Source organism: Pempheris klunzingeri, chromosome 24, assembly GCF_042242105.1.
Source record: "Pempheris klunzingeri isolate RE-2024b chromosome 24, fPemKlu1.hap1, whole genome shotgun sequence".
NCBI lineage: Eukaryota > Metazoa > Chordata > Actinopteri > Acropomatiformes > Pempheridae > Pempheris > Pempheris klunzingeri.
This window is the reverse complement of record NC_092035.1, coordinates 13,247,083-13,274,881: the sequence shown is the minus strand read 5'-3', so window position 1 is coordinate 13,274,881 and position 27,799 is coordinate 13,247,083. Positions and strand designations below refer to the sequence as shown.

General features: G+C 44.9%; 1 protein-coding gene across 1 annotated transcript in view; it reads left to right on the top strand.

The window, feature by feature from the left end:
• dmd (dystrophin) overlaps positions 1-27,799 on the top strand; it is a 242,792-nt gene that overhangs the window by 206,989 nt on the left and 8,004 nt on the right. Inside the window, exons 67-77 of the mRNA XM_070855842.1 lie at positions 11,583-11,644; positions 11,831-11,905; positions 14,121-14,322; positions 14,419-14,504; positions 14,621-14,778; positions 17,589-17,755; positions 19,108-19,219; positions 20,699-20,835; positions 22,016-22,054; positions 23,095-23,160; positions 27,076-27,141. Of these exons, the coding sequence (XP_070711943.1) occupies positions 11,583-11,644; positions 11,831-11,905; positions 14,121-14,322; positions 14,419-14,504; positions 14,621-14,778; positions 17,589-17,755; positions 19,108-19,219; positions 20,699-20,835; positions 22,016-22,054; positions 23,095-23,160; positions 27,076-27,141 (1,170 nt within the window). The remainder of the gene's footprint in view (positions 1-11,582; positions 11,645-11,830; positions 11,906-14,120; positions 14,323-14,418; positions 14,505-14,620; positions 14,779-17,588; positions 17,756-19,107; positions 19,220-20,698; positions 20,836-22,015; positions 22,055-23,094; positions 23,161-27,075; positions 27,142-27,799) is intronic.

Sequence of the window (27,799 nt, the reverse complement as noted above, 5' to 3'; positions counted from 1 at the left end):
GGAGTCCTCAGTTTAAATTCATAACCCTCCTACACAAACTGCAAAATGACGTCCTCCAGCTTCAAATCAGCAATCAGGAATTGTTTGATGGTGTTGAATCCATCCCTCTCTGTCCTCTACTTCCATCTCTGCTACACACACACACACACACACACACACACACTCACACACACACACGCCTTCAGGTATAAAGACATCCTGTTATGGTAGGATAAAATAACAGTTGAGACTTGCCTATAAATTACAGACTGTTCTCCCTTTGCTGGTGCAACATAGCCTACATTTCTGGAGCCTTGAACACTGATTCCCAAAGCAAAGAGACCCCCCCCCCACCCTCCTCCTCCCCCCTCTCTCCCTCTCTCTCTTCCTGTCTCTCCTCTCTCCTGTTTACCTTGTAAAAGCAAAATGCCTCTTTCTCTCTCCTTCTCCGCCTCCTTTCCCTTTTTTTTGTCTCTCCCTCTTTTCCTATCTTTCTTCCTCCCTGTCCCTCTTTCGTTCTCTCTCTCTCTCTCACTTCCTCCATGGCCTTGAATGTGGGAATCTGTGTGTCTTGAAAAGCAAAGAGCCCCCCTCCTCCCTCTCTCTCTCTCTATCCTTCTCTCTCTCTCCCTCCCTCCCTCTCTCTCTCTCTCTCTCTCTCTCTCTCTCCCTCGTCAGGGAGGTGAAAAACCTCCTCGGATGGTGTCGAGGCTCCTTTGCGCTCAGAAACAGCGGGATGGGGGGAAGGGAGGCAGAGGCAGGGAGCCTGAGCTCCGCCTCGTCAAGCTGAGATGCGTCAAGTTCGCCAGAAGCAGACAGAACTAGACCGGAAATATGCCGAGTCTCATTTCAAAATAAAGGCATCAATTCTATTTCGATGCAGCGACTACATTTTGTCCTATGCGCCCCTTTCATTCTGATTTCGGTTCATATAATCTAATAATGCACATTCATAAACACATGACGAACCCAGTGCAGGGTGGGTAATCCAGCCCTGATAACAATTTATACCTAAAATCACTTTTGGCACACTAGAAAAATATTAAACTTCATGAAGAATAAGTGTCGAAATAATCATGGCTGTTCATACTTCATTGGTCGTCTCGCTTATGGCTGCATGGGAAGGACCATATTAGGCATATTAGTGGGCTAAACAGGTGAGGAAATCATGGTTCAGGCTCAGTGGTAATAAATAAATAAATATTACAAATACTGTAGTCAGGTTGTAAAATATAAGGTGCATGTGTTCCAAAAATGCCATTTAAAATGGAACAAATTGACAGAGCACAGCTGAGATGATGTTGAATTAAGCCTTTTTTCCCCCCTTCCATCTAAAGCTGGGTGTGACCAACAGCGTTTGTGTGAATAGACTTTTCCTCCTTCACCATGTGTTTCTCACTGAAGCTCTTATTTTGAAGCAGTAGGCGGAAGTGGTCTTTTTATTGTACTCCGGGGCTCTTGACCCTCGTGTTTTTGCTGGCCAGTCAGCCTCTGCAACCCACCGCTGCTGCTTGCAGAGGGACACACACCGACACACACACACACACTCACGTAGGCTACACACAGTGATCTCGGACACCTCTCTCCAGCGGTAGAGGACGCTTTGGTCGGACCGCGGAGGGAGTCGGGTCATCGCCTCGGTTCTGCACGGGAATCGGTTCATTTCTAGCGGACGCGGAGCGCTCTGATCGGCCGGCGATGCGGGAGCAGCTTCGGAAGTGAGTGCTGGGCTGGGGACCGCTGGTGGTGGTGGGGATAAATAATGGTGATGGTAATTGTGCTGGTCGTAATGCAGTAAACCTGTTCACACAGAGACAACACGTTAGCTGTGGGGTTTGGAGGGGGGGGCAGGCAGAGAGGCGGTTGAGCTGGGGGCAGATATCCCCCCACACTCTGCCCCAAACACATGATTTCACCTGTAGTTGGAATATGCGCAAAAACAGGCTCGCCAGTGTTTTAAAAACTGGACAAAGATGCATTTAATGTGTGTTTGGGGTGCAGATGCTCTCCCTCCTCACCCTTCTCTGCACGCCTATCCCAAATGCATTTGGACTGAATGTCACCTAGCATGTTCAAACGCAGTCAGTGCCCAATTTTGAAGCATATATCAAAAATATTCCCAAGTTTAAAATGTATCTTTGCACGTAGATGGTGGTGCACGAGAAGGAGATCGGGACGTTTTAATTCCCATGAAAATTAAGTTACATTTTGATGGCCGTCAAGCCCAGCCAGCACCGTCCTTCGCAGCGGCTGGTCGTCGTGGTTGTTGCCGGGGAACCAGGCGAGGTGCGCGGCCACGGAGGGCTCTCCGACCCGCCGTCCCCTCCGGATACCCGAACCGCGCGTTTCCCACTTGCAAACCCTTTCTGTGCACTTTTCCTCTGGCTCTTTGCTGCCATGTTGGAATAAAAATAAGATCACAAAACGCTGTAGAGCAAACAGGCTGCAAACGGAGCTCCTATATATATGTGTGTGTGTGTGTGTGTGTGTTTGCCCGTGTGTGTTTGGATTTGGCCCGACGGGGATTTGTGTTAATGTATGCGTGTGTGTGGTGCGTTGGCTGAGCTTTTGCAAGAGAAAGGAGAGCCTGCCGAGCGGAGCAGCGACGTACCACTGTGTTGCATTCCTTCACAGTCACAAACGCGCACACGGAGGTGCAAACACAATCACCTCGGTGCCAAAGCAAAGCAGCCCGTGTCTGGACCAGTGCTTTCTCGGACTGTGTGTGTGTGTGTGTGTGTGTGTGTGTGTGTGGAGGTGAACTGCGATTTTGATGAGTTGCGTTGGTCTATTTTGGGTTTGGAAATAACGCCAGGCCGCATTTTTCAGCGCAAACAGCGGGTTTTTAGGATCACGCGTGCTGCCCAGCTCATCTGTTCAGGTTGAGCAGTAAAGTGGGATGTGGTTGTCCTGCACTGATACTACATGGATATATCTGTGTGTGTGTGTGTGTGTGTGTGTGTGTGTGTATCCACTTCAGGACTTAGTGAAATGAGAGCAGAGGATGTGGGCTGGCTGGTGCAGATTTTTGGCACCAATGTGATTGCAGGTGTGTGTGTGTGTGTGTGTGTGCGCACTGATTAAATACAGCTGATGGATAAAAAGCCTCAACACACACACACACACACACACACACAGAGATCCAACTTCAGTTGCTGGATAGTGGTGTTGACATGCTCAGGCATGATTGTCGAGGCTGGTGTGAGCTGTCTTTGTGTTCAGCATAGATGCTTATCAACACACGCTCTATTTTAGCCGAATGTGTGCTTGTTAGAGGTGAAATCTTCTTTTTCTTTCTTTCTGGAATGACTTAGAATAAATGACAGTATGAGTCTATATTTCAGGGTGTGTGAGCAGACGACTCGGACTGGACATTTTTGACCGGCAGCTATCTGAAAAAGTTTGATCCGTGATAATCTTCCTTAGTCCTCAGGAGGCGATTAGAACCAAAATCCTGCAGCTCAGAGCCCAAAATGTAAAATATGAACGCCAGCCACTACAGAATAAGAGAGGAGGAAGAGAGGTCTGTTTTCCCTCCTTCCGGACTGTGCGGAGGAGCCGTCAGATGCACCATCAATGCAGGAAAAGTTCTCCCCATATTTCATGTATGAGCGTGGCTTCAGTGCAGGCTAGTGATCAGTTATTAATATGGATCTGCTCTTATGGAAAATAGATTTCTTTTGTGCAGAGTTAAACTAATGAAGCGTTGAGTCTGGAGGCAGGCCGGGTAGATAACCTGCGCTCAGACGTGCAATCTGATTGCAGTGATGACAGATTTCACTGCTTTTAAAAAGGGGGCGATAAAATCTACATTGAGCTGCTCCACGAGGGAGCAGTTGTTCCCACTGCTATCTATAATCTCTTATATTTGCCCAGTGGTTCCAACCTCCTGAAGCCAAAGGCATCAAAAGATTTTTTTTTATTTTTTTTTCTCCCCTCTCCTCCTTTCATGCAATTCCTCATTGATTATTACAGCGAACAGAGGCTGTGAAAACAAAACAATCACTAAAAGGTCACAAAGTGAAATGTGAGGAGTGAATTTGTTCCGTTCGCATTCGATCATCTCTTTGTTGAACCGCTGCAGTGTGTGAGGACTGAATATCTTCTAGGTTACATAATGCTCATGATAAGGTTGACCCTTCCATACCATGTGTTAAAAACAACACAGTCTGTGTAGAATATAAATAGTATTGGATATAAATTATTCTGTCTTTCTTTTTGCTGTGGTTTTAGAAAGAGTATTGTTTTTTCTCATTGGTATAGAGGTTGTGTGTAAATCTTTAGTGGGCAGACAGGCCGTCTCTTCCTGTGCACGCAGATGACGACGCATATAACTGACACCTGTGACGAAGCCATCCTTTTGACTGGCACACCTTCAGCTCACCTTCAGTTGACGCCGCAGACAGACCTCGGCTAATGCGGCGCCGGTGTGTTCATTATCGATCAATCTGCCCGTTTCTGAGACGCCACCACAATTTGTTGTGTTCAACACCTCCTCTATGCAGAGCCGAACCAACGCTGAATGCATCTACTAACAAGTCCTGTGTGGGCACCGAAGCCTGAGACATCTCCTTCGTCAGTGCCGTAGAGCTCCATTGTGGTCCAAAAACTATAAAAAAACACATCAGTGAGCCTCACTGTCGCACTGGATGACATGTTCCTTCATTACCACGGACACTCGTGCTTGTTAATTAGTTTTGACTCAGTCCTTGAAACTCAAACCCACAAATACTCGCTAGGGGACCGAACGTGGATTCATCCGCAGATGAAAATAGTCCCCCAATAACTGCGTCGAGATTTGTTTGCAATAACAAAAGCTGGAAGAATGATCTTTTTAGATAAATTGCATGATACCGAAGCAGGAGGCAAAAAGTGCGGCAAAGTTGAAATGTTTTTGAAATAGTAACTCTGATAATTGGGATAAATGATCACAAGGAATATGACAGTTATCTTGTAGCTCCGTGTGATCCCTCAGGTTTTTGTCAGTGCTTTTAGGCTCTCTTTCACAAACAGCTTCCTCTCATATCCAACTGATGAATATGGCTTTCATGCTTTTTTAGCCCGCTCTCTCTCTCTTGTTCACATCACATCCCTGAAGGCCATTGTCTGAGCTCATTCAAATGCCTGGTGTGCAGGAAACGTTCTGTCGGAGCTCACTCTCAGTGATCGGCGGAGGAAGACGTCACCGCAGCCCATAAACCACCTTTAATCATTCATCCAAGAGCCATAATTGACTGCAGTGAGAAGTGACACTCGTGTCTCTCTGCTGATCCATTATTTAAAACGCCTATCTGTCACCGCCGCAATAAGCTATTCAGCTGCCTGTTAACTGCAATATGTAGTATTGTGTACTCGCACGTGTGGGGGTGTTTGTGTTAGTGTGTGACGGCACGTGTGTGTGTGTGTGTGTGTTATCGCTGTCAGATAAATTGACTGCAGTTCAGTCAAACTAAGTTATGCTGCACAAAGAAATGTCTCGTATTTCTCGGAGGGGGAAAAAAAACAGGCCTCATAATCTGACTACAGAGAAAAAAAACATGGAGGATAGTTTTAGGTTCGATGCTCGGACATCGAGTGCCGGATGGAACTGACTGATGTTGCACAATTAAACCGACCAGCTGAAGTTAGGGACCGTCTCAAAAGTGCATGCAACGCGAACAAGGGGGATGTTTTCATTTGTCGCGTTTTATTTCTGACGTGTCTGAATTTTCTTCCAGCGCGACCACGAGGTCAGCATTCTCATCTTTTTAGTGAAACAGCTATTTGGCAAATGCCGTGACATTTGGTTTGGACCGGCGTTAGCATGCCAACACGCTAAACTGAGAAGGTGAACATGGCACCTCTACAGCCGAGTTTGTATCGCCAAACACAAATCCTAAATTGCCGGTTTCTGTCCCCGTGCTCGTTAGGAAATCGTCGGCGGGGGATGTTAACACCGAATGCTCCCGTCCCTCCTTCGTCAGCTTCAATCAGATCGCCTCAGAGCAAAGAAGCAAACTCCTGGCTGCCGCGCCGGAGCCACTCTGCGTGCACTAACTTATCTCCTGACAGTTAACGATGCATTATCAACACTTCGGCTGGTCCTGGGGCCGTGATACATTTTCTAGGCAGACGGTGTCAGCTTTCAAAGAGCATAAAAAATAGAGTCAAAAGCAGAGATGCTTGCTTCCTGCAGGGCACCGCTGATACGTGATTGTTCTGTTGTGTTGTGTTCTTTAATCCCAATGGGACATCTGGTGGAAAGTGGTAGGACTGCAGTTGTGGGTTTTGTGGACACATCAGCACATTGCGTGTTGCTCAGGTGTTTCAGTGTGTGTGTGTGTCCGTCTTCAGAAGATGCTGCGCTCTGTTCTTCCAAACAAATAGCTGGGTTTCCTACAGGAGGCTGCAGTGGGAGGTGGAGGCAGATATGGTGTAGAGGACAGGTGGATGGTGTGGCGGAGATAGGGGCGGTGAAACTGAGGTTTGAAGTTAATGCATTAAGGATATGTAATGCAATGCTTTATTGCTCCCTTCAGGGGAACTATGTTTTGGCTTGCCTCCCCTCCACAGAGTGCAGGGTCAGAGCCAGACCCCCGGAGCTGAGGAGGGTTTCATTGTCCCGCCCAAGGACACATGAGCAGGAACAGGCTTCAACAATAGCCTGACATTAGTGAAGCATTTCAAAAATAGTCAAAAAAGTAGCCTTATTTTGAAAACCCCTTAGGAGAGAAGATAGAAAAATGGGGTCCAGCTTAAGTTTTTTTTTACCATTAACTTATGACTTGTCCAGTTTTGACCCAGTTTCAGCCGTGGCGAGACCAGTACTGGATTTGTGAGGCATATACTGATCTGCATGATACCCACAGATCGGCCTTTTTGTTTTGTTTCTAAATGACCTCAAACCTAGTTTTTCATTTCCGTACCGCTTTTTTATCTTTGCATACTGGCCAACACACGCGCAGATGCTGATATATTTTGGAAAAGTTCGATCTTTCTGCACTGTAATCAGATTCCTGTAGAGAAGAGGCTCCATTTCATTCCGAGTCGAGTTTAAAATGCAGTAAGAATGATGTGTTTGTGTCAGTGCTGCAGTCTCGTGTTAAAGGTTTTTCTACAAACCTGTCTTTGATTTTGCTGGTAACACTGCAGGTCTAATCTAAAGTCTCATGTGCAAGCTCACGTACATGACACGTTTGGCACGTGTGGCTCGGGACGTGGATTCTGCATCACTGCAGTTGGTTTATTTAGTTTGAGACTCAGCGAGGGTTCATTTTTGTCCTCCAAGGACGTCTTTTATAGGACATGTTAAGTTCAGCACAGTTATGTTACATAATGTCAAACTAAACAGCATCACAGCACATAGCAAGGAGATACAGTCAGCAGAATATCTTAGACAATTGGGCTTTTCTGGCACTTCAAAGTGCACGGGGAATATATAGGAATTTAGATCATTACAAAGCATATCAAGTAAATGAAATATCCATTGTTCTGTTGTCCAGCAGGACACCGGGCTCAATAAAACAGCCTCTGCTTTCACAGGAAGATGTATGGTTCTGTGACTCATCGATTGGTTCTTGACCCCTGGGTTTAGATTCGGGGACAGAGATCGCCTCGGCTTTATGTGAAAATAGAAGTGCTTGTTATTACCGCGGTTTGCTCGGGAGCAGATGATGTAAACAGCTGCAAGTTACCTGCCTTGCTCAAGGACACGAGGGAGTTGAAGTGCAACACCTCTCGGTGAGGAGCCCGCATCACGGAGCCACTGCGGCGCTCCCTGATGAAAGCAGCCGCGCGTCGGACGCCGCGCGTTCGTCCGAGCGGCGCGCGGGATGTCGAGCCGAGTGACTGAGCTGCTGTTTGCACAGACTCTGAGCTTAGAGGATTTTTAAGTAGCTCTTCACCATGGGACCCCTCTCCTCATTATCTGGAGTGGGAGTGTGGGAGAGAGGCAGAGAGGCAGGAGAGAGAAAAACAAGGGCAATGCGGGGGAAAAAAAACCCCCAAAAAACCCAGCATTTGGATTATTTGTCTGCTTTTCAGACAAAGGTTAACTGCAGGTGGGCTTGTGTGTGACCGACTCGACATGTGTGCTTTTAACAGCGCTGCATTTGTGCACAGACGCGCCTGAGGACAGAATAATAAAGCAGAAAGCAGTGTGAAGGAACGCTGAGCAGCAATACATTCTAAACATTGTTGTTTTTTTAGCTGTTTGTTTTCCTGGCCACAAAGTTACCGTCTTTGCTGTTTACCCCCCCCCCCACTGATCCACAACACCCACTGTGTTCAGTGGTCGCCCACTTTGCACACCCACTGTTCACATGTATACAAACCTGATCACGCACACCTGCACTGAAGATGTCTGCTTTGGCTTCCACTCGTCGAGATCTTAAGAATGGCTTTATTTTCTGGCATCTTTTCACCAGCTTTTCACTCCTCGTCTCATTTTCACCTTCATATCAGCAACAAAATGGCTAATATTTCATTCTAATTGACGCTGAATAGCCATTTAACTGCCCTATATTTAACTTAATGACGAAAGCGCCACCGACACCCTGATTGACACATACTCTTAAATGCGAAACCACTCTCATTGCCAGGATTGCAGGGAGCCAAATGTCTATTTATTAACCATCTGACATATAAAGAGGAAGGCACTAGAAAGCATGTCTTGAGATTCAACTGTTCTCCATCTCCTGTGAAGGGCTTATCAAATATTTGATGTGCTCTGAACAAAAAAAACCCCCAAAAACGTAATTGCCTCTCTGGTAAGACATGTGGCTCCCATTAGCTTCATGTAAACAGGCAGCTGGCACATTACTGCCACATTTACAGTAGCGTCAATCTAACACCACTTCAGTCACATTCACTGTGGCTCAGAACATCTCTGACGTTTAGTTTTCGGCTTATTAATGCAGTTGGAATCGGTCATCCAGATTTTCTTTCAACGTCCTGCTGCCACAAGTCCAATAATTATTACAACAGCAGCTAAGTGGAACTGATGACCAGGCAGATCAGCTCTTTTCTTTATAGTAACATCATTAGCTTTCGCTGCCATTTAATATAAGTAGAGTTTTAATGCTTTCTAGATGGCATTTCAGCTCCAAGTGGGTGTTTAAAGACGCAATGAAATTCAAATTAGAGCTTAGATCATGACACTCGGCTCGGATTAAAAGGGAAACGTCGGGAGGACATATGGAGGGAGCTGGCTTGTGTACAGCTGCAGCACCGACACCATATTTAAGGTAATAAAGCAACAAATAAGCAGCAGGGAAATGTGACCTTTTGCAGACACCTCCTATGCTCGTACGCTACAATTTGTGACGAAGACACGAGAACAGAACGCACCGTCACACATCTTCAGTTTTGGTCTCTGAGCTTCACCGGTTCAATCTTAGCAATCTGTTCCTGTTTTTACTCGATTCAGATCTGAAAATGACCTGTTGGATTAAAGAAATTTGACTGCAGCTTTTTGAATATTTTAGTTTTGTTTAATAGTTTAATAGTTTGTTGAGGGGGGGGAAAAAAAGAACTTTCTGAAATTGCACCACAGGAAGCATCCTGAGAGGAATTCAAATAAATTCAGATTGATGGTTTCAAAGTAAAATGTTTTAATTCCATTAATTCAGTATTAAGTATTTAACTTTTGTGCAAAGAAATTAAAGCCACGAGGCAAATCGCAATCTGTGTAAACCAAATATTACATTCAATTTTTACATTCATAATTAAAGCTCATAGCAGTCAGCAATGAGTTGTTTGTTTTAAAAACTGTACACAGTTCATAGAGAGTGGAGGAGTGGGAGGCTGATATGGGCCAAGCTGCTCATTTGTGCCCTGGACCCCTGTAGCAGGTTAATCCGGCATGTTCCGATTTATTTTTGTCCATTTCTTATGGGTGTCATCTTCCGAGTCTTCAGGCCCATTCCCCCCTGACAGCCTCATTGTCCTGTGTGTCATCAGTGCTTTATTTCACCAAGTGAAGTGTGGCGGGTCACAAGGAAGTTAACTCGGTTAATTAGTTCTGACCTGCGAGTAGACAGAAACACAATAACGGGACAGCGCACGGGACAAAATTCAAAAGGAGCCGGAATAATAAGAACGTCCGAGATCTCAAACTAGCAGCATGAATTCTTTGAATGTCATCATTGTTTATTATTATGCTGGTACATGAAGAAAAATACCCATATCTGTCATTTGCAGTTTTGACGGCGTAAATCACACACACACACTTTTCACTCTGTTTGTCTTGAACACACACACACACACAAACACACACACACACACAGCCCGAGTCTCCCGTGAGTGGCGAGCAGCAGTCACGAGGAGAGAAAGTGTGAGGGGAGAATGACACAGCAGCCATCCATCCCTCTTCCTCCCCCTCTGGAGTGTGCGAGGTTTTGTTCCACAGTGGGATGTCATTTTCGAAGATTATGAGATGGAGGGGAGAAACAGACAAACAACAGGATTAATGTCATAGTGTGGGATTTGGGGGAAGCTGATGTAATTCACCAGCGACTGAGATTCATTTCAGTGTTGCCCAAAAGGACTTTCCATCTCCTTTTGGTTTTTCATGAAGGCACAGTCGCTGGCATTAGATCTTATGCTGGTTTTGAAAGGCATGTGTCTAAATATTTACCTCGCTGTTTTACATAAAACTATCTAGAGGCTTTCCTACGTCAATAGTATAAAACCAGCAGTCAGATCTCCTGTTAGTATGAGTTCTTGATGAGCATTTTGAAATCTGTGACATTCCTCTAAATGTGCAACTACAGATTTTTTTTTTTAAAACAACAGTTTAATCCCTACATGCAGGCATCTGAATTCCTTTCTGTAAAGAACGAGATGAACCCTTTGAGGAAGGAAAAACTGTGAGAACCCTTTTTTGCCACGTTCTAATGTGACAAGCGTAAATATATAATAAGGTGGAATAAAACAAAAGTCTTTTAAGCGTCTTACAAAGCTTATCAAAGATGAAACAAATGCCACGTCTCCCGTGGAAATGGTGTCAGTTTACGCTATTTATTTTCCGCTAATTGTGTCACATTTTGTATCAAGTCTTTCAAAGGGGACTAGTCATCTGTCATCTGCATAGAGGGATCTCCACCAGCTGATTTCCATAAGGGGGTCACTAGATAAACTTACATAATGCCAGAGAAATAGGTGCACTTTATACTATAAAGTACAGCTGAGCGGTTCAATAAACAGTTCTTATTGTTCTTACAGTTTTTATTTACAACATTAGTGCAAATTTTCACCCAGGCATGTGACAAAATATACATATCAATGTGCTATACTGTATATACTGTATTGTTCGTTTTTCTGTCACACTTTTTATACCCAAACCATGTCCGTGCCGCAGAAGTAGCCCCTCTTTTAGGTATGAGCTCCTCATCTTGTCTCTGCTGGTCGGAGTCCGTCTGTTTTCTCTCGGTTTGTTTCATCGGTGCCGTTTTCCGGGGCTTCATCTGCGCAATGCGGAAGAGCAAAAAAGCACCTAAATGACCAAAAATATTGCCATGAAGAGTGTGATTTGAAACACGGCATCATCGCGCGATATGCGGCGTATCACCGTGTCACACAGCCCCACATGTTTCTGACCGTCCTGTCTGTTTGTCCCTTTCCAGCCACCAGACCCAGACAACATGCTGGGATCATCCCAAGATGGCCGAGCTGTACCAGTCTCTGGGTGAGATGCTCATTCTCGCACACACTCTTTGTCTCTCTGTCAGTTTAACTCGAACCTGTGCACCTCCCATGAAGCCACGAATTGCTCCACTACATAATGCGTGCAGCGAACAAAACGGCAAGGCCGTTTGCTTCGGCTGAGCCAAAGCTCTGTCTCTAACTCTGTTTGGTCTTCTCTTTCTTTTAGCCGACCTGAACAACGTTCGATTCTCGGCCTACCGCACAGCCATGAAGCTCAGGCGCCTGCAGAAAGCTCTCTGCTGTAAGTGCTCCCTCTGTATATAGACTCTTCATGTATATACCTCTCCTGTATGTGTGTCACAAAGGGGGGGGGGTGGGGGCTCTCATTTGCTTCAAGTACGCTCATGAGTGTTCTTTTCATTGTATCCCATTCCTCCTACACTCCTCCTTTTGTTCTTTCTTTTCCTCCAGCTCTTTTTTTTTTTTTTTAAGTTCACCTCATTTGCCACGCCGTTCTTCTCCTCCACCGTCTTCCCTCTCTCCTTTGTGTATTCTTTTTTTTTTTTTCCCCTTCCTCCTCCTCAGCTCTTCTCGACTGGCCGTCTTTGCCTCTACTGTACGCTTGTGCGTCCATATGTGTGTTTACTCATCCCTCTCGTCTCTCCGGCGAATCTGTGGAGTGTGAGCCGCCCACGAGCAGTTATGTGTGCGATATGTTTTGAGGCGAAGAGCTGGCTGCAGCCGTACAGCACGAAAAAAGCAGTATTTATGTTATGAAGGCTTTCTAAAAATAAAAAAGAACAGATTTAGTGATTAACCCTCGAGAGGGCCGTCTTTTTTTGTCTCCCTGACCCTTTGCTCACATTATTCCCAAGAGCAGACTTCATGGGCATTTCTTCCTTTTTACTATGACTCTCCTATTTCTTCTTCTTTGTCTTCTTCCCACAACCTCTTTTTTATCATTCCTGGATTTCTTTTTGCCTTAAAATAACGGCACATCACTGTCAATACTGTGCTTTTGGATACAGCAGCACAATGTATATCAGTCATTAAATCAAGATATAGACACCTTAACCCTTTTTCAACAAGATTCAAGATTCAAGATGTTTATTTATCATGTGCACAGTAAGAACATGGGGGTAACACAACAATTATAAAAAACAATTATAGATATAAAAAAAGAAGGCAACGTACAGAAGAATAATTTAAAAGGATAGTGCAAGTATAATGTGCAAAAAAATAAAAAATAAATATATGTATTAGAAGAAGAAAAGAAATGACAAATCCACAGAGAATTATCACCTCACTCTGCGGTGTTTTAGCCTCTTTCAGCTCATTATTTAGGTTTCGGTTCACTCCCACCGCTCCCATCAGCATCTTTCACAGGCTTTCAGTGGAAAAGCTTTTAACGGTGCATTCAGGCGGAAAGCGAAGCAGATTTGATCGCTGGACCGCTAACGCACCACCAGTAAGTTAGCCTTTAGCCAGATAGCAACATACACGCCATCTGTGTAGATTGTGCCTGCGTGGGAGTGTGTCTGTCTAATTGCATCTTTTCATTGACTTTGTATGCAATTGCGCCGCCTCTAAAATTGATTTCACGCTCTGCTTGAACGCTCAGTAAAAAAAGCACCCAGACACAGTTATCAGTCAGCTGGTGAGCATGGTGGAGCACTTAGCGGCAAAAACAGAGCTAAAAGGAGGCTAAGCGTTGGACTTTATCCGAGCGGATGCAGAGGCCCTCGCATCTTACAGAATCAGCAACCGGCTTCACCTTCACCTTTTTGTTCTTTAACAACAACAACAGCCTTGTTCACCGAGGGCAGCAGGACGGTCGCTCAGATGGACGGCACATTTTTGGAATGCCCTGCAGCTGGAGCACAAGACACGACCTGTTTCACTCACACCACGTCCGAGTTCTTATTATTACAGGTTGCTGACAACATCCGATTCTAATTACAGATGGGGAAACTCAGATTTTTCTGAATTTTCCGCCATGTCTGACTCGTCAGGGCCTGAAAAAAAGCCACACAAATGTGGACGCCTCGCATCAGCCAAAGTCACAACAGTGTAAACTTGCAAGACAGGATCGTAGAATCACCGCCGGCAGATTCTAATCAGAGCTCGTGTCTATAAAAGAACATTTAAAAATCCAACTCATCAATTCAAGTGCTGTACACTGCACATTTGTAGATGAGATTATTTTACCTTCAGTCGACATAATGACCCTGCCAGGATCATTTGTGAGTGTTTGGCCTTTTCTCAATATTGAACCCCCCCTCTCCCTGTCCTTTAGTGGACTCAGTGAATAATTAAGATGAATAATGTGAGGCTTTATTGATCCCCTGGGTGAAGTCGCCTTCTTGCTGCCGTCCTTGAGGACACTTTGAACATGGAGCGTTTGGTTTGACTGCTCGAGCTCAGCGACAGGAGCCGCCGCCACCGCCTCAGCTGTGTGTGTGTGTGTGTGTGTGTGCGTCTGCTAACCGACCGTCCTCCTCTCTCTGTGTCGCCAGTGGACCTGCTGAGCATGCCGATGGCGTGCGAGGTGTTCGACCAGCACGGCCTGAAGCAGAACGAGCAGCTGCTGGACATCTCCCAGCTGGTCACCTGTCTGACCAGCCTGTACCAGCGGCTGGAGCAGAGCCACTCCCACCTGGTCAACGTCCCGCTGTGTGTGGACATGTGCCTCAACTGGCTGCTCAACGTCTACGACACGTACGATACACACACACACACACACACGCGCAGATGAGTTTCCATTATTTCCATTACATTTAACATTCTCTAACATGTTGTGTTGTTCCACAACAGTGGTCGCACTGGAAAGATTCGAACTTTGTCATTCAAAACTGGAATCATCTCACTCTGCAAGGCTCACCTGGAGGATAAATACAGATGTGAGTAATACTTACGCAGTAATAGAAGGGATTTTTGGGCTCCTGGCAACATGAAAATAGTCTTTCTGATGCATGCCAGTGTTTTTCCTCACCCATTGGTCTCCTCTCTCCTCCAGTCTTGTTCAGACAGGTTGCCAGCGCGACAGGTTTCTGTGACCAGCGTCGCCTGGGCCTCCTACTCCACGACTCCATCCAGATCCCCCGGCAGCTCGGCGAGGTCGCCTCCTTCGGCGGCTCCAACATCGAGCCCTCCGTCCGCAGCTGCTTCCAGTTTGTACGTGACACAGTGCAGCTTCTGGTTCGACTTTCTAGACGGCCGTCATAGACGGCCATAATGAGCACACACGCTAACAGCAGCAGGAATGTCAAATGCTGCGATTGCCCGCGTGTCTGTTACCACCGATGCCCGAGGCCCTAAAGATGAAGGCCACATTTTCCCACAGAGGATCCGAGTGTTTGTTTACATCAGGTTTATTTATAGAAAGAAACTGGATTGTCACTAAGAGCTTTGCAGAAAATAAAGGGCAAAACATCGATAAAAACAAGTGCATCAAAGACTCAGGTAAACAGGGCCTGTGAGTGTGTGTGTGTGTGTGTGAGTGTGAAGTTCGGGCAGGAGAAGTAAGTGAATGACAGCCTGCAGCCGATCGAACAAATGATCTCTGACAGCTGCAGAGATGTTGCTGGAATGGAAACATGGCCGTTTTTATGGAAAAGCGAGGGAGTAAAATCTCAAACAAATAAGACAGAAAGAACACCGTATATATATATATATCTACCTGCACATGGGCCTTAAAATGATAAAGTGTCTGACAGCACTGAGAAGCAAGGAAAGGAAAGTCACCTGCTCTCCAGATCAGCGTGCACTTTGTGTTTCTTTATTTTTGGGTGCCGGCGGCATCAGCGTTTGAGCCACAAAACAAGCAGCAAATCCAACATACACACGAGGGTTCCAGTAATTGCAGTCTGACTGGATTATCCCCGATCTCCAAAAGATGATCCAGCATTTTCACGTTTTAAAGTCCCTGCTTTGGACATGGAATTTAGCTCTTTTCCTCAAATGTGTTCAGAAAGTGAAACCATTGTCGTGTGTTCAAAAGGGAATTTTGCTAAAATATGCTAAAACCCTCCCCCGAATAACAATTGTCCATTCATAGCTTAGCGCTGAAGTGGTGTTATTTCTGCTAGTGCTGACTTCCTCGTGTAGATTGGAAGGGTAGTATATCAAGGAATGTCAAGATTTTTCACAGATTTTGGGCATTGAAGTGACAGAATTACTGGATTTAGCCCGAAAAAACAGATAATGGATAAACTGGAACCAGGATCAATTGACAGTCCAGTAAAGTGAAAAGTTAAAACTTCAGCAACCCCAGCCAAAGTCGGGATCTGAGATAGTGCTGCGTTCACACAGTGGTTAGTTGACTTTAAATACCTTTTTCTTTTGTTAAACATTAGCTCAATCAGTTATCTACCTAGAGTTGCAACGGCAGCTGTCATTTCTGCCAGGAATGGAAGACCCACTGGTTCAAAAATGACTAAGAATTCAGAGGTAAATAATCTGCCACCGTTATCACTGTGAAGTGCGTGTGTAGCAGTCAAGAATGGAAAGCTTGACAGGCGTAGCAAGCATCAAATTGTGATTTGTGGAGATAATCACAGTCCCCTGTAATCAAAATCACTGCGTGTCACCTCCTGCCTACCTGCTTCGTTTGATTTTATTGAAGACATTTTATTACACACACTGATTGACAGCGCCACTAATACCCACGCTGATATCCGTGAGCTGTCAACGTGAAGTTTGTTTGGTGTGTTTTTGCAACTGTAATAGTCTGATTCCTTGATTGTTTGCATCTCTGAGCGCCGCAAATCTTTTCAGCGACATTAGATGAAATGAAAACATCTGAGGAATCCTTGCAGACTGTGTAAATATACATAATAGGTATAGATTATCTTCCAGGCACCGGTGGCAGTCACCGCTAATTTCAATTTTGTTGTCACCGACAAAAGACTTTTTATTTTATCTCAGCTGATGATGTGAGTATGTTGATAGATAATGGGCACACACACACACACACACACACACACACACACCAGGTGGACTAATCTTATCTAGACCTAAAGCTGGAGATGGCTCAGCGTCAGTCCAGCTGCTTCCTGCGAGGACTCAGTGTGCATGTGGGTGTGAGAGAGACATACAGAGGGAGATGTGGAGGGGGGGGAGCAATTCTATGGAAACTCCAAAACCCTGAAGTTCCCAGAGTCCCTACTGATGGGAAAGGGACGGATAAAGCCAGTATGGTCTATGTCCAACTCTTTTATTTAGAGAAGGAGATGTGAAATAGGTTCACTAATATCCTGCAACAGCGGCTCACTGTTGGAGGAAATACTTTGGGGACTATTTTCAGCAGCGGATTAATCCACATTTGGTGCTTTATTGAGTAATTTTGTGGCTGGATGGTGCACGTGGGGCTGAGTCAATATGAACCACAGTGTGTATGTTGAGGAACATGTCACCCAGTGCACCAGTGTGGCTCATAGATGTGTTTTTAATAGATCTGTGACAACAATAAAGCTCTTTGGCACAGAGGAAGCGGATATATCAGGCGTCGACACACACGCGGTATTGTTAGTAGATATGTTCTTTGTTGGTTTTATGGGATTTGGGGACCACAAGAAAATCCAGAATATCGCCAGATTTATTCATTAGATAATAAAATGGTAGCACGGTGCAGTTCTAAGTAAAAGTCCTTGTAGCAGAGTCTTAGTCAAATTTGCCAGTGTTTTCACAAAATAACATTCAAGGTTGTTCTTTCCGCTTCACAACTGAAAAAAATCAAAACACATGAAATATTTACCAGAGTCCTCTGGCTCACTGTGAAACCAAAGGAGATTTTTTTTTAAGTTTCTTTCTCAGTCAAACACGCACCACTTCAAGCAAAGAGCCGGAGCTACCTAGATGATAAGATGGAAAAATGTTCTCAAAACCTTTCCACAAAGGGGATTTAAATCCGTGTAATCGATCATGTTGAAACCCTTTTTTGTTTTGTTTCCAAACCATGCTCACTGTGAGTCCATCTTCCTCAGGCCAACAACAAACCTGAGCTGGAAGCGGCCATGTTCCTGGACTGGATGCGTCTGGAGCCCCAGTCGATGGTGTGGCTACCCGTCCTGCACCGTGTGGCTGCCGCCGAGACCGCCAAGCACCAGGCCAAGTGCAACATCTGCAAGGAGTGTCCCATCATCGGATTCAGGTCGGTAGAGTCGCGCCGCCGTTCGAATGTGGTGAATTTTTCCATATGTGATGCACCTTTTGCTTCACATCGAATGTCTAATGAAAAGAAATGATTTGAAATGAATGGGAGCCATTTTTCCATAGAGTATTTTCTGCTTCATCTCATTACATAGAGGCCAATAAAACTATACTCATTTCATTGTCAGTGATGCCCGAATGAAAGCGACCGCACGCTCAGATCTTTGGCTTCTGGGCTTTGTGAAATAAAGTTTTAATCTATCAGTGTTTAATGTACGGCATACATCCCATTGGCTGTATATGTTCTTTTAAAGATTTGAATAATTTATGCGTCACCGTCGTCTGTTTCTCCGACACAGAAGAGCTTTTCATTGTCGAAGCAGAGGGAGCGTCCTTGTAGTGCTCTTTATTTAAACAGTAGGAGAAGAGAAGTGGGATTTTCATCTTTCTTTTCATGTATTACACACACACACAGGAACAATTGGAAAAAGAGAGGTGGCTCCCCAGCTCCCCGGTTGGCTCCACAAGGCTTTTTTTTTTCTGTATCATGGTACCAAGTGACACGAAACTTTAGCATCTGTTAAAAGTAGTTGTGCTGATAACAAATTGACATGTTGCTCAGAGTTCTATATTTCTTATCACATTGTCTGCTCCCATGAGGCTCTATACAGAGATGTGTTTGCGTGAGGGCCTGTCGCGAGACTACCAAGCTTTTTGTTGGGCTTATTATTCCAGTATAAACACATTAGCTTCATCCATTTGATCAATGAGATCGCTTTGTGTCACCAGAGTGGAGCTCTGGCTGTGAAAAACATTGTGAACCTAATCTAATTCAACAGCAGCAGCAGGGCAGTAAAACAGCCCACTTGTACGTATGAATGATTGATGATATGATTAGAATGACAGAACTGCAGTCATATTTGTAACCTCCTCTCTTAAAATAGTGGTGAAGCCCAGGAGGCTGTTTTTCTTTTCTTTTTTTTTTTTTTTTTTTTAACCCCGAGGTTGGGACCCGAACAGGGTGTTGTGTCTGCTCTGTTGTTGGTGGGCCCCTTCATGACAAGAGCGGTGATAAATTTTAATGAAGAGTTCCAGGGCTAGAGAATAAATTTCTCATTTAGGAACGGGGCTGAAAGAATTTTAACTACTCCTACCCTGGAGAAAGCAGAGCTGTAAATTCCCCTCTTTTATTGATTCTCTCCCTTTTTTTTTGTGCTGTTTCTGCCTCCCCACCTTCCTCTTTGCTCTCTTGCCCTATTTGTCTTTTCTATACACTCCTCCCACTTCTCTTCTCTCCTTCTCCCCTTGTCTTTGATTTCTTGACCTCCATTCTCTCTCTCTCTCTCTGCCCAGATATCGGAGTCTGAAACATTTCAACTATGACATTTGCCAAAGCTGCTTCTTCTCCGGTCGCGTTGCCAAGGGACATAAGATGCAGTACCCCATGGTTGAGTACTGCACTCCGGTATGAATACACACATTCATATATTCTTGCTCTGCAAAGTGTAAATGAAATGTAAATGAAAACCATGAAGATGTGAATTTTAAGGTGCCAGACTCGCTGTCAAAAAGATCGGCACGCTCCGAGCTCTGCAGTCTGTCCAAAAGCTCGCCTCAGTAAATTAATATTGCACAGAGTAAAGAGTGTGAATGCATTTCCCAGCATTATACATTGTCTCTTGGCTCCCGCACGTTAACTCGTCACATTTGAGAAGCGGGAACGAATCGAGTTTTGTCATTCTCGCTGTAAAAAAGGCGCTGATGGATCATTTCATCCAAATGGACGCTAATTAATTGATTAATTGTCTCAGCTGTCGTCAACAGCATCTCCCCATACTGATCTGATCAACCGCGCAACCGAATGTCTCTTGCTGTTTTCATCCAGCATGATTGTACTCAGTATGTAGAGATGTAGATTAAAAACACATTTCCCAAGACGCATTAGCATCGACGCAACATTTCCACATTAGCTTTCTTGAACACATGCTCTGCCGTGAAGCAGCATTAACAGACTAATCAGTGTTTTTGTGTCAAACAAATAGTTAAACATTGTGTGATTTGCAATTAGATTTTTGCCAACAGTCAAATGAGAACATTGGTACCACTTCCATGTTTTGTACATTAAATTCATCACCAGTAATCAGTAGAATTTAAAAAGCAAAAAAAAAAAAAAAAAAAGGCTACTGGCTAGTGAAGCATTTAACTGCTGTGTTGGTTGAGACCAAAAACAGAGCTAAAAGAGAGTGAATAGCAGACACAAGCACAACTCAACACAACAGCAATTGCAGATAAAGACAAACTATAGAAAATCTGATGGGAGTTCACTTATGAGTCACCTGTGACAAAGACAGTAAGACGTAATGTGTTTCAGTGGTGCTCCTCTGCAGTAAACCCAGCTCGGTGCAGAACTGAACAGAAACCCCAGAACTGCTGCATCAGGAAAGGAATACAATTTTCTGGGCCGTAGATAATCTCTGACATAATAACAGAAAGTCGTGGAAAAACCGGTGAATTTTACAGCGGGGCCACAGTGGAAACTTTAAAGAGGGCATGAAATAACTTTTTTGCCACATCACATAACAAACACTGTTCGTCTGCCGGTGGAGCAGCGGACCCGAGGCTGTGTACATCAAGTGTAAATGGAGGGTTAAAGTGTGATCTCTGTATCGCAGGCCCAGGGCTAAAATAAAGACGTGAAGCCCTGAGTCATAAATCTGTTTCCTCCTTTTTGTAACTGTAATGGCACACTCAGAGCTGACAAAGAGGGCATTAGCTTCGCTCACTAGATGTGCGAATAAAGGCGAAAAGGGTTTGAAATAAACGAGCGGCATGCTCTAAAAGGTGGGTGTGTGTTTGTGTGTGTGTGTGTGTGTGTGTGTGTGTGTGTGTGTGCCCCACTCCCATGGAGTGAACAAAGCCACCTTTGTGTCCCGTCTCTCCCTAGACTACATCAGGGGAGGATGTCAGGGACTTTGCCAAGGTGCTGAAGAACAAGTTCAGGACCAAGCGCTACTTCGCCAAACACCCACGCATGGGCTACCTGCCTGTCCAGACCATCCTGGAGGGAGACAACATGGAAACGTGAGTCACACACACACACACACACACACACACGTACAAGGGCAAACAGGGAGAGAAAGTAGGTTTTATTACAAACTGAGAGACACTCCCACTAATGTGACCTGAATTGGAGGACGTTCAAACACACACACACACACACACACACAAGTCTCTGGCTGCACACAGACATTTAATTCAAACCCGTGCTCACACACTGAGACAAACACGCATGCAAAGCAGTGTCACGACAGATTTGGCCGCGATGGTGTTTGTGCAGCGGCGTGTGCGCTCCTCGTGTGTCTGCTGCCTTCGCGTTACATTCCGTTTGTTTCTCCGTATCAAAGTGTGTGTTCGATGCTGCGTGTTGTTGAGGGAGGCGGGGAAAGGTGGAGGTGAAAGCTGGAGGAAAGAGGCAGGATTTGTCGTGTAAATTTGTGGTTTCGCGTCATGAAGCGGACTGGAGCTGACAGATTCTGGGGTTTTGAGCACAATGCATCACAGGAACAAACAAATGGCTCAGCAGCTGCTAATGTTACCTACAAACCAGTGCTGAAGGATGCTAACGCTACAGTTGTTTACCTGAGCGCTGCGTCTGCACTGCATAAACTCCCCAGTATATCTATGATCAGCTATAACCTGCCGATAATATCAGCCATGCTGATGTTTCAGTCGGCCTCTGTCATGAATATTGATGATTATGGAAATCCAAATAACCTCTAATGCTACCACTGGCTCAAGATACACTGTCAGCATACAAATCAATAATAATGGAGGTATTGGCACGTAAAGGGGAATGATGAATGTCTCACTATGATTCATGCAACACTGAGCGTTCACTGCTGTAGGGCAGATATGGATATCTGTAACACACACACACACCCTCCCTCTAGATTGTATTGGGTCGAAAGCTGCACTCCCTTCTTAGCACATGCACTCATTAAGGTATTAGTATTTTATTGGAGCAGGCAGATTGATCAGTAATCAATACCTTATCAATAGTGTTGATGTATGACTTGTATGAGTGTGTGTGTGAGTGCTCCTGTGCACTATAACTCGTATGTTATCCCGCTGTCTGTCTTGTCCGTGCCAGTCTGGTCTCCCCTTCCCTCGCTGCCCGCCATACTACAGCTCCCATCATGCCTCTCTGCGCAGTGTCCGATCCACTTCCTGTGTCATCATCTCATGTTTTTTTGTCTTGCAGTCCTGTCACTCTGATCAACTTCTGGCCTGTAGACCATGCGTGAGTACCTGGCTCACACACACACACACACACACACACACACGCACACACACACACACACACACACACTGATCTTGTACATTTACTTCCTGTCAGTCTCATGTTCTGACATTATCTTGCTCCAGACATGCAAACATACACAATTTCATTTTCTTCTTTTAATCATGCACACATTCTTATTCTCACTCTCTCTCTCTCTCTCTCTCTCTCTCTCACACTCACTCACTCACACACACACACGCCCCCGCTCACCTCCACCCATTTCACACTCATCATGTAGTGCCATGCTGTATATAGCTGCAGTGGGTTTACATCTCACAGTGTCTGGCTGCTGCTTGACCCCACATCACCCCGCAGATCTGTGATTCAGGATGAGTCACTCCTCCGGTTCTGACCGATGGTGTTTATCGTATCGGTGACAGCTGCGCACAAAGACCAGTTAACTTCCAGTATGACATTAGAGGCACATTCTCAGTCTTAACTGGGTCACGGGTGGATGTTATATGGCAAACCGCGCTCTTTAATTCCAAATGTTTGGATTCTCCTGACATTTTTCATTATTCATTCGCCTTGACTTTGTGGTGAGAACTCATCTGTTTGGGCTCTTAACAGATAAAACTTCCACACGTCAAGGTGCCCCCGTAAAGGGAAGTTTTCAGGATTTTAAAAGAGTCGACCCATAATTTCTCAAGGACTAAAACACTGCAGGAAAAGTTGTTAGAATCCTCAGAGGCTCCTGGTTAATGATGTCAAAATACTGATCTTTCCCTCAGCAGACGAGGTGTGACATCTCAGATCCGACTCGTCTTTTGAAGTACAGGCAAATGTATTCCAAGCCGGGAGTGCAGGATACAAGCAGGGAGCTTATTTACAGAGCATTTCACGCCACCACACATCTGTGCCTCATACCGTCGCTCCCCTCGTAGCTCTCCTGTGTCTTGTGCATGTGTGCGTGTGCGCTGGGATTAATGAGTCCTTCCTGGTTGGATTCACGAATCTCTCTCTCTCTCTCTCTTTTTCTGTGTGTTTGTGTGTCGCAGGCCCGGGTCGTCTCCTCAGCTCTCGCACGACGACACGCATACTCGGATCGAGCACTACGCCAACCGGTAACATGCTATCAGCATTCAGCAGCAGCACCTCGAAGCACTAGACTCACTGCGTTGCAAACAGGACGCGGTGAAGTAACCTTCCCCGTGCTCCACTTCTTTTTCTTTTTTTTTTTTTTTTATTGCATTCCCTGCTGCTGCCCTCGGCCCTACGAGCGCTGCAGATAATGGCTCCTCCAGAGAGCTCTTCCAGACACCAGAAACATGATGATTGATGTGATTTGGAATAATGAATTTGGAGAAAATGCTCAAGCACAGCACACACACTTCTTGCATTGGGACGTCTGTCCCCCCCCCCCCCCCCCGCTGTGTTCATGTAGCCGTTAATTCACAGGGGAGCAGTTGCCCTAATTCTTTGCTGACGCACTTCTGGGGAACTTTGGGTCAACATTCACACGTTCACGCCACTTAATAAATGTGGAAGTTGGAAGAGCTTTGTGCTGTTAGTCACAAATTAGAGTTTTCCTCACCCACCATGGTTTGACAGATGGAGAAATTGTTCGCAACCCAGTGAGTCTATTTTTGCTAGTCTAGTGTGAATAATATTATTAAATGCTAACATTGAAAATGTGAACCTACCTTTCAGGCATATGCCGTATACAGTCCTTTTGCTTGTGTTGTTGGCATGTGGTTCCATATAGAAGCCAAATAATGATGAGTTAAAGGTACAGGAAACTTAATTTAAAAAAAAGCGTTTCCTCCATATGGCACGTAGGTGTGCACATTATGTAAGTAAGAAAGTTTTATTTATGCAGGGTACAGAAAAAGAATTAACATGTGTGTGTATATATATGTATACAGCAGTATACAAAAGATTAATTACATCCATTTAAGAGGAAGGGAAGTTGGTGAAAATGGGTTTCTTGGTGTTAAGATTCAGCTGATGCAACGGGGCAGCCGCAAAAGCGCAATTACCCCTGTACTGTGCGAAGCAAGTCAAGTTACATAAAGTCAAAATCACAGTTATTTATTCTGACTTTCCTGGTTATGATTAGATAAGAATGAAATTACGAGGGCGGCAAAAATAATGATGATGACCTCAAGGCCTCACACTACAACCAATCACTGTCTGAGGTTGCTATGGCGATATGGACCCATAGCGCCCAGTGGGAAAGTAACAGAAAGCTCACCACCATCAGCCGCAACCAGAAGTGGAAATACAAGAAGCAGCCAGACCTCCAAATCCAGTTTTGTTCAACAAGTCTAACTTCTCTTACAACAACGTTTCCTGTACCCTTAAACAGCAACAACAACTCAATATTCCAGATATTTCTGGCTGCGTATGTCAATGCTGTTAATGCACGTTTATTGATTACTTAGAGATGGAGAATGGGATACCTTGACAAGCTACATTTGCCTTTTGTCTTTTTGTCACCAGGCACTGGCCGTTTTGTGTGTAGGCCTGTCTTTCCTTTAACGTATGATCACTGCAGGGGCTTCCACGCGGAAGAAAAACAGTACATACATCTGCCTCACAGCCAGCAGCAGCATTTGTTTAAATGCTGAATGTGCTAAAAAGATTGTGTTAGTTAGGTAATAGTGAAGATGATGAATAGTACAAGGCCGAACTAAAATGTCAAGATATCCCTTTTGCATAAAGTGAGTTTGTACACATGATAAAGTGATGCATTGACTTTTTGGTGAATAAGCGTTCTGCAGTGAGAGTCCAGTATATGCATATGCTAATGCATCTGAGATGTTGCTTGTACCATCCAGCGCGCCAGCATGTGCGCTCGAAAAAACTTCATCAATACTGGGCTCCGAAGAGGGGAAGGCCGTCAATATTGCTTCGGCGCCACGCTGAGTCAATCAGAGCTTATTCACCAAAACATTTCAGTGTTCCTTCAGTTTGCAGTGATCCTAACCGCTCCCAGAAACCCACCGCTGAGGGACAAGAAGCAGTCAAATCAAACAATGAGTCAATCAAGCAGTCGATCAATCGGTCATTGAATCAGTCGGTCGGGCACAGTTGGCAGCCCTCAGTGGAGTCAGTGTGAGGTCTGAGCCACAGGCCGCGCTTTGATCTCTGCCAGATACTGTTTGACACCACTCACTGTTGCCTTGGGCTAACACACACACACACACACACACACACACACACACACACACACACACAAACACGGTAGCACATGCTGACGGAAACACATGCTGAGTCACACTCCCCCCCACCCCCCCACCCCCGGGCCTTGCGCTCTCCGCCCCTGTCGCGTCTACATGTGGCTGATTCCAGATATCATCCAGGAGATTAAAGGAAGGTGGTAGGGCGAAGAAGTAGCATAATTAAGCCTTGAGTGAGCCGATGGCCCCCAGACCGCGAGGTTATCTCTTGTTTCTGTAGCGTGCAGCAGCTTATGAGCACAAGTACAGCGGCCTGGGCAGATGCCAGTCTGTCACAGTCCATCTGCTTAAACGCTCGCTGCCAAGCCCCGAGCTTTTTTTTATTCAAGTGCTGATAAGGCCCCCAAAAAAATCCCTTTATTTTTTGGGCAGACACATCAACCCCCAGGAAACTGATCTAGTGGAGATAGCGACGGGGCAATTTAAATCGTTGGCTTTTCACTCGCAGCTCTTTTATCATGATAGATCTGTTGGAGCAACACAGCCGGGGGGTTTGTTTACACGCCCCGTCTTAATGGCCAGACGGAGGTTTCTTCAAACATAATACCAAGGATTTTTTTCTTTTTAGAGGATTGGTTCAACCATATTACAAAAAAAAAACACCCTCTCTTTCCTCTCGTGGTATCCAGCCATGAATATAGTTGTTTATCTGCCTCCATCCCAGTACAATGATTTTCTTTGTGATTCCCAGACCATTTAAAAAAAAAAAATTAAAAAAGCCAGGCTGTCCCTGTTTCCTCTTTATGCTAAGCTAAGCTAACCAGCTGCATAAAGACTCTTTTTTTGCTAAAACTAATCTATTTTAATCTTAATGTTATTTTAACCAGTTACTGGGCAGAGCCAGGTCATCTCCTGAAGCACCACTAATAATGCACAGACATCAATCTGTAAACTAGAATATTAAATCACCTCTTTGAAATGATTAAAAAGAACAAACAGCATTATTTTTTTAATAATATTAATATTTTTACCAATGTCTGTCCACTCAGTCTGTCCTTGGTCTGATCATTCGCTCTGCTTTGCTAATGCAGCCCCCCCCCCCCGTCTTCAGCATATGTTTGTCACAATATTCTGCTCTTCCCACGTTGCATACAGCATTATTGCAGTGTTTGAAGTTATGCGTCATAAATTTGACTATTGTAAATCGCAGTCACAAAGGCAGTTACGCAAGTGAGTCATATTAAATTGAAAACCAAATAGCAGTATTATATGTTAGAGGTCTGCCAACTGCCACTTTTATAAGGCAGTATTCGAGGCAATACAAGCCAGCGTGTATAAAATCTAAAGAGGCCAGACACTGAAGGTGAGGCTTGACTATGTGGTGCATCAGTTGTAAACACTATAAAATAAAGTAGCATGGCTATAGAGGACTGCGCGCCGACTTTGTGTGGGCGTCGAACGTTCCATCTGTTAAGAGTAAAATAATAACGTATGCCAAACACAGAGGAACCCCAACAGTCGCAACAATCACCAAATTCTCCATTATTCCTGCCGCTGTTTGCAAACAATTAGTGTAACCGGAGACACCGGGACTCGTTTTCCTCCCTTTTGGGAAAATGGCAACATTTTCTCCAACACATTCTGTGAAAACCAGCTTCCGTACAGTAGAAGTGGGTAACCCACCACAGGACAAATGAGGCCAAAGGTCTGCACACTAGGTTCCACTCTTGAGGAACCACATCCATATTAGTGAACTACCTGAATTCTGTTTTTAAGGTGAATTTTCCCCCTAGAATCTGCTAATTGCTCGACCTTTGGCTTTTGGGACTGACTGCTCTGTTTCTTCCCCCTCCGCAGGTTAGCAGAAATGGAGAATCGTAATGGCTCTTATCTGAATGACAGTATCTCACCCAATGAGAGCATGTGAGAACCGCTTTTTGTCTGTTTTGTTTCTGTTTTGCCAACCGCCTCACTCTCACCGACTGGCTCGCTTGTGTGTGTGAACCGGCTCTGTCCTCTTTGTTTCCATTGGCTGGTTGTGATATACGTCAGTGACGAAGTGTTTAGCCGTTATGACTCTGTGCTCAGTATTTTGGATACAAGCTCATGTTATGGTTTTAGTGGTGTTCGCATCATCGTCTCCATATAGCTGTATCCTTGTACACCTGATATTACCAGGTAATATCAGCACGTATTGTTTTTATATTTCCTCTGTAATGAGAATATTCATGTAAGCATATATGTTTGCAGTCAGTTGAAACCCATTCCTATAACTGTGCATTTGCTTTCTCTGATTCAGTTTTCTTAAACGTATTTATAGTAGAACAAACAAGGATGTTTTGCCTGGTGCAGAGAGAGGAACAGAAAACTCCAGCAAAGATTATTAGAGCTGGTCTAAATGTATATCATTCCAGTCAAAAAGCATGTTTTGGCCTAGTTCAGCGTGAAGGTCTGTCAGCGCGAAGCTCCTCTGCAAGCCTTAAATATGTAGTGACGGAGAGGTTAAATAAGTGTGGATGAAGCGGTGTCGGGACGGCGCGGCGTTCACAGCGAGCACAACCACAGATCTCGGTGATTGAAT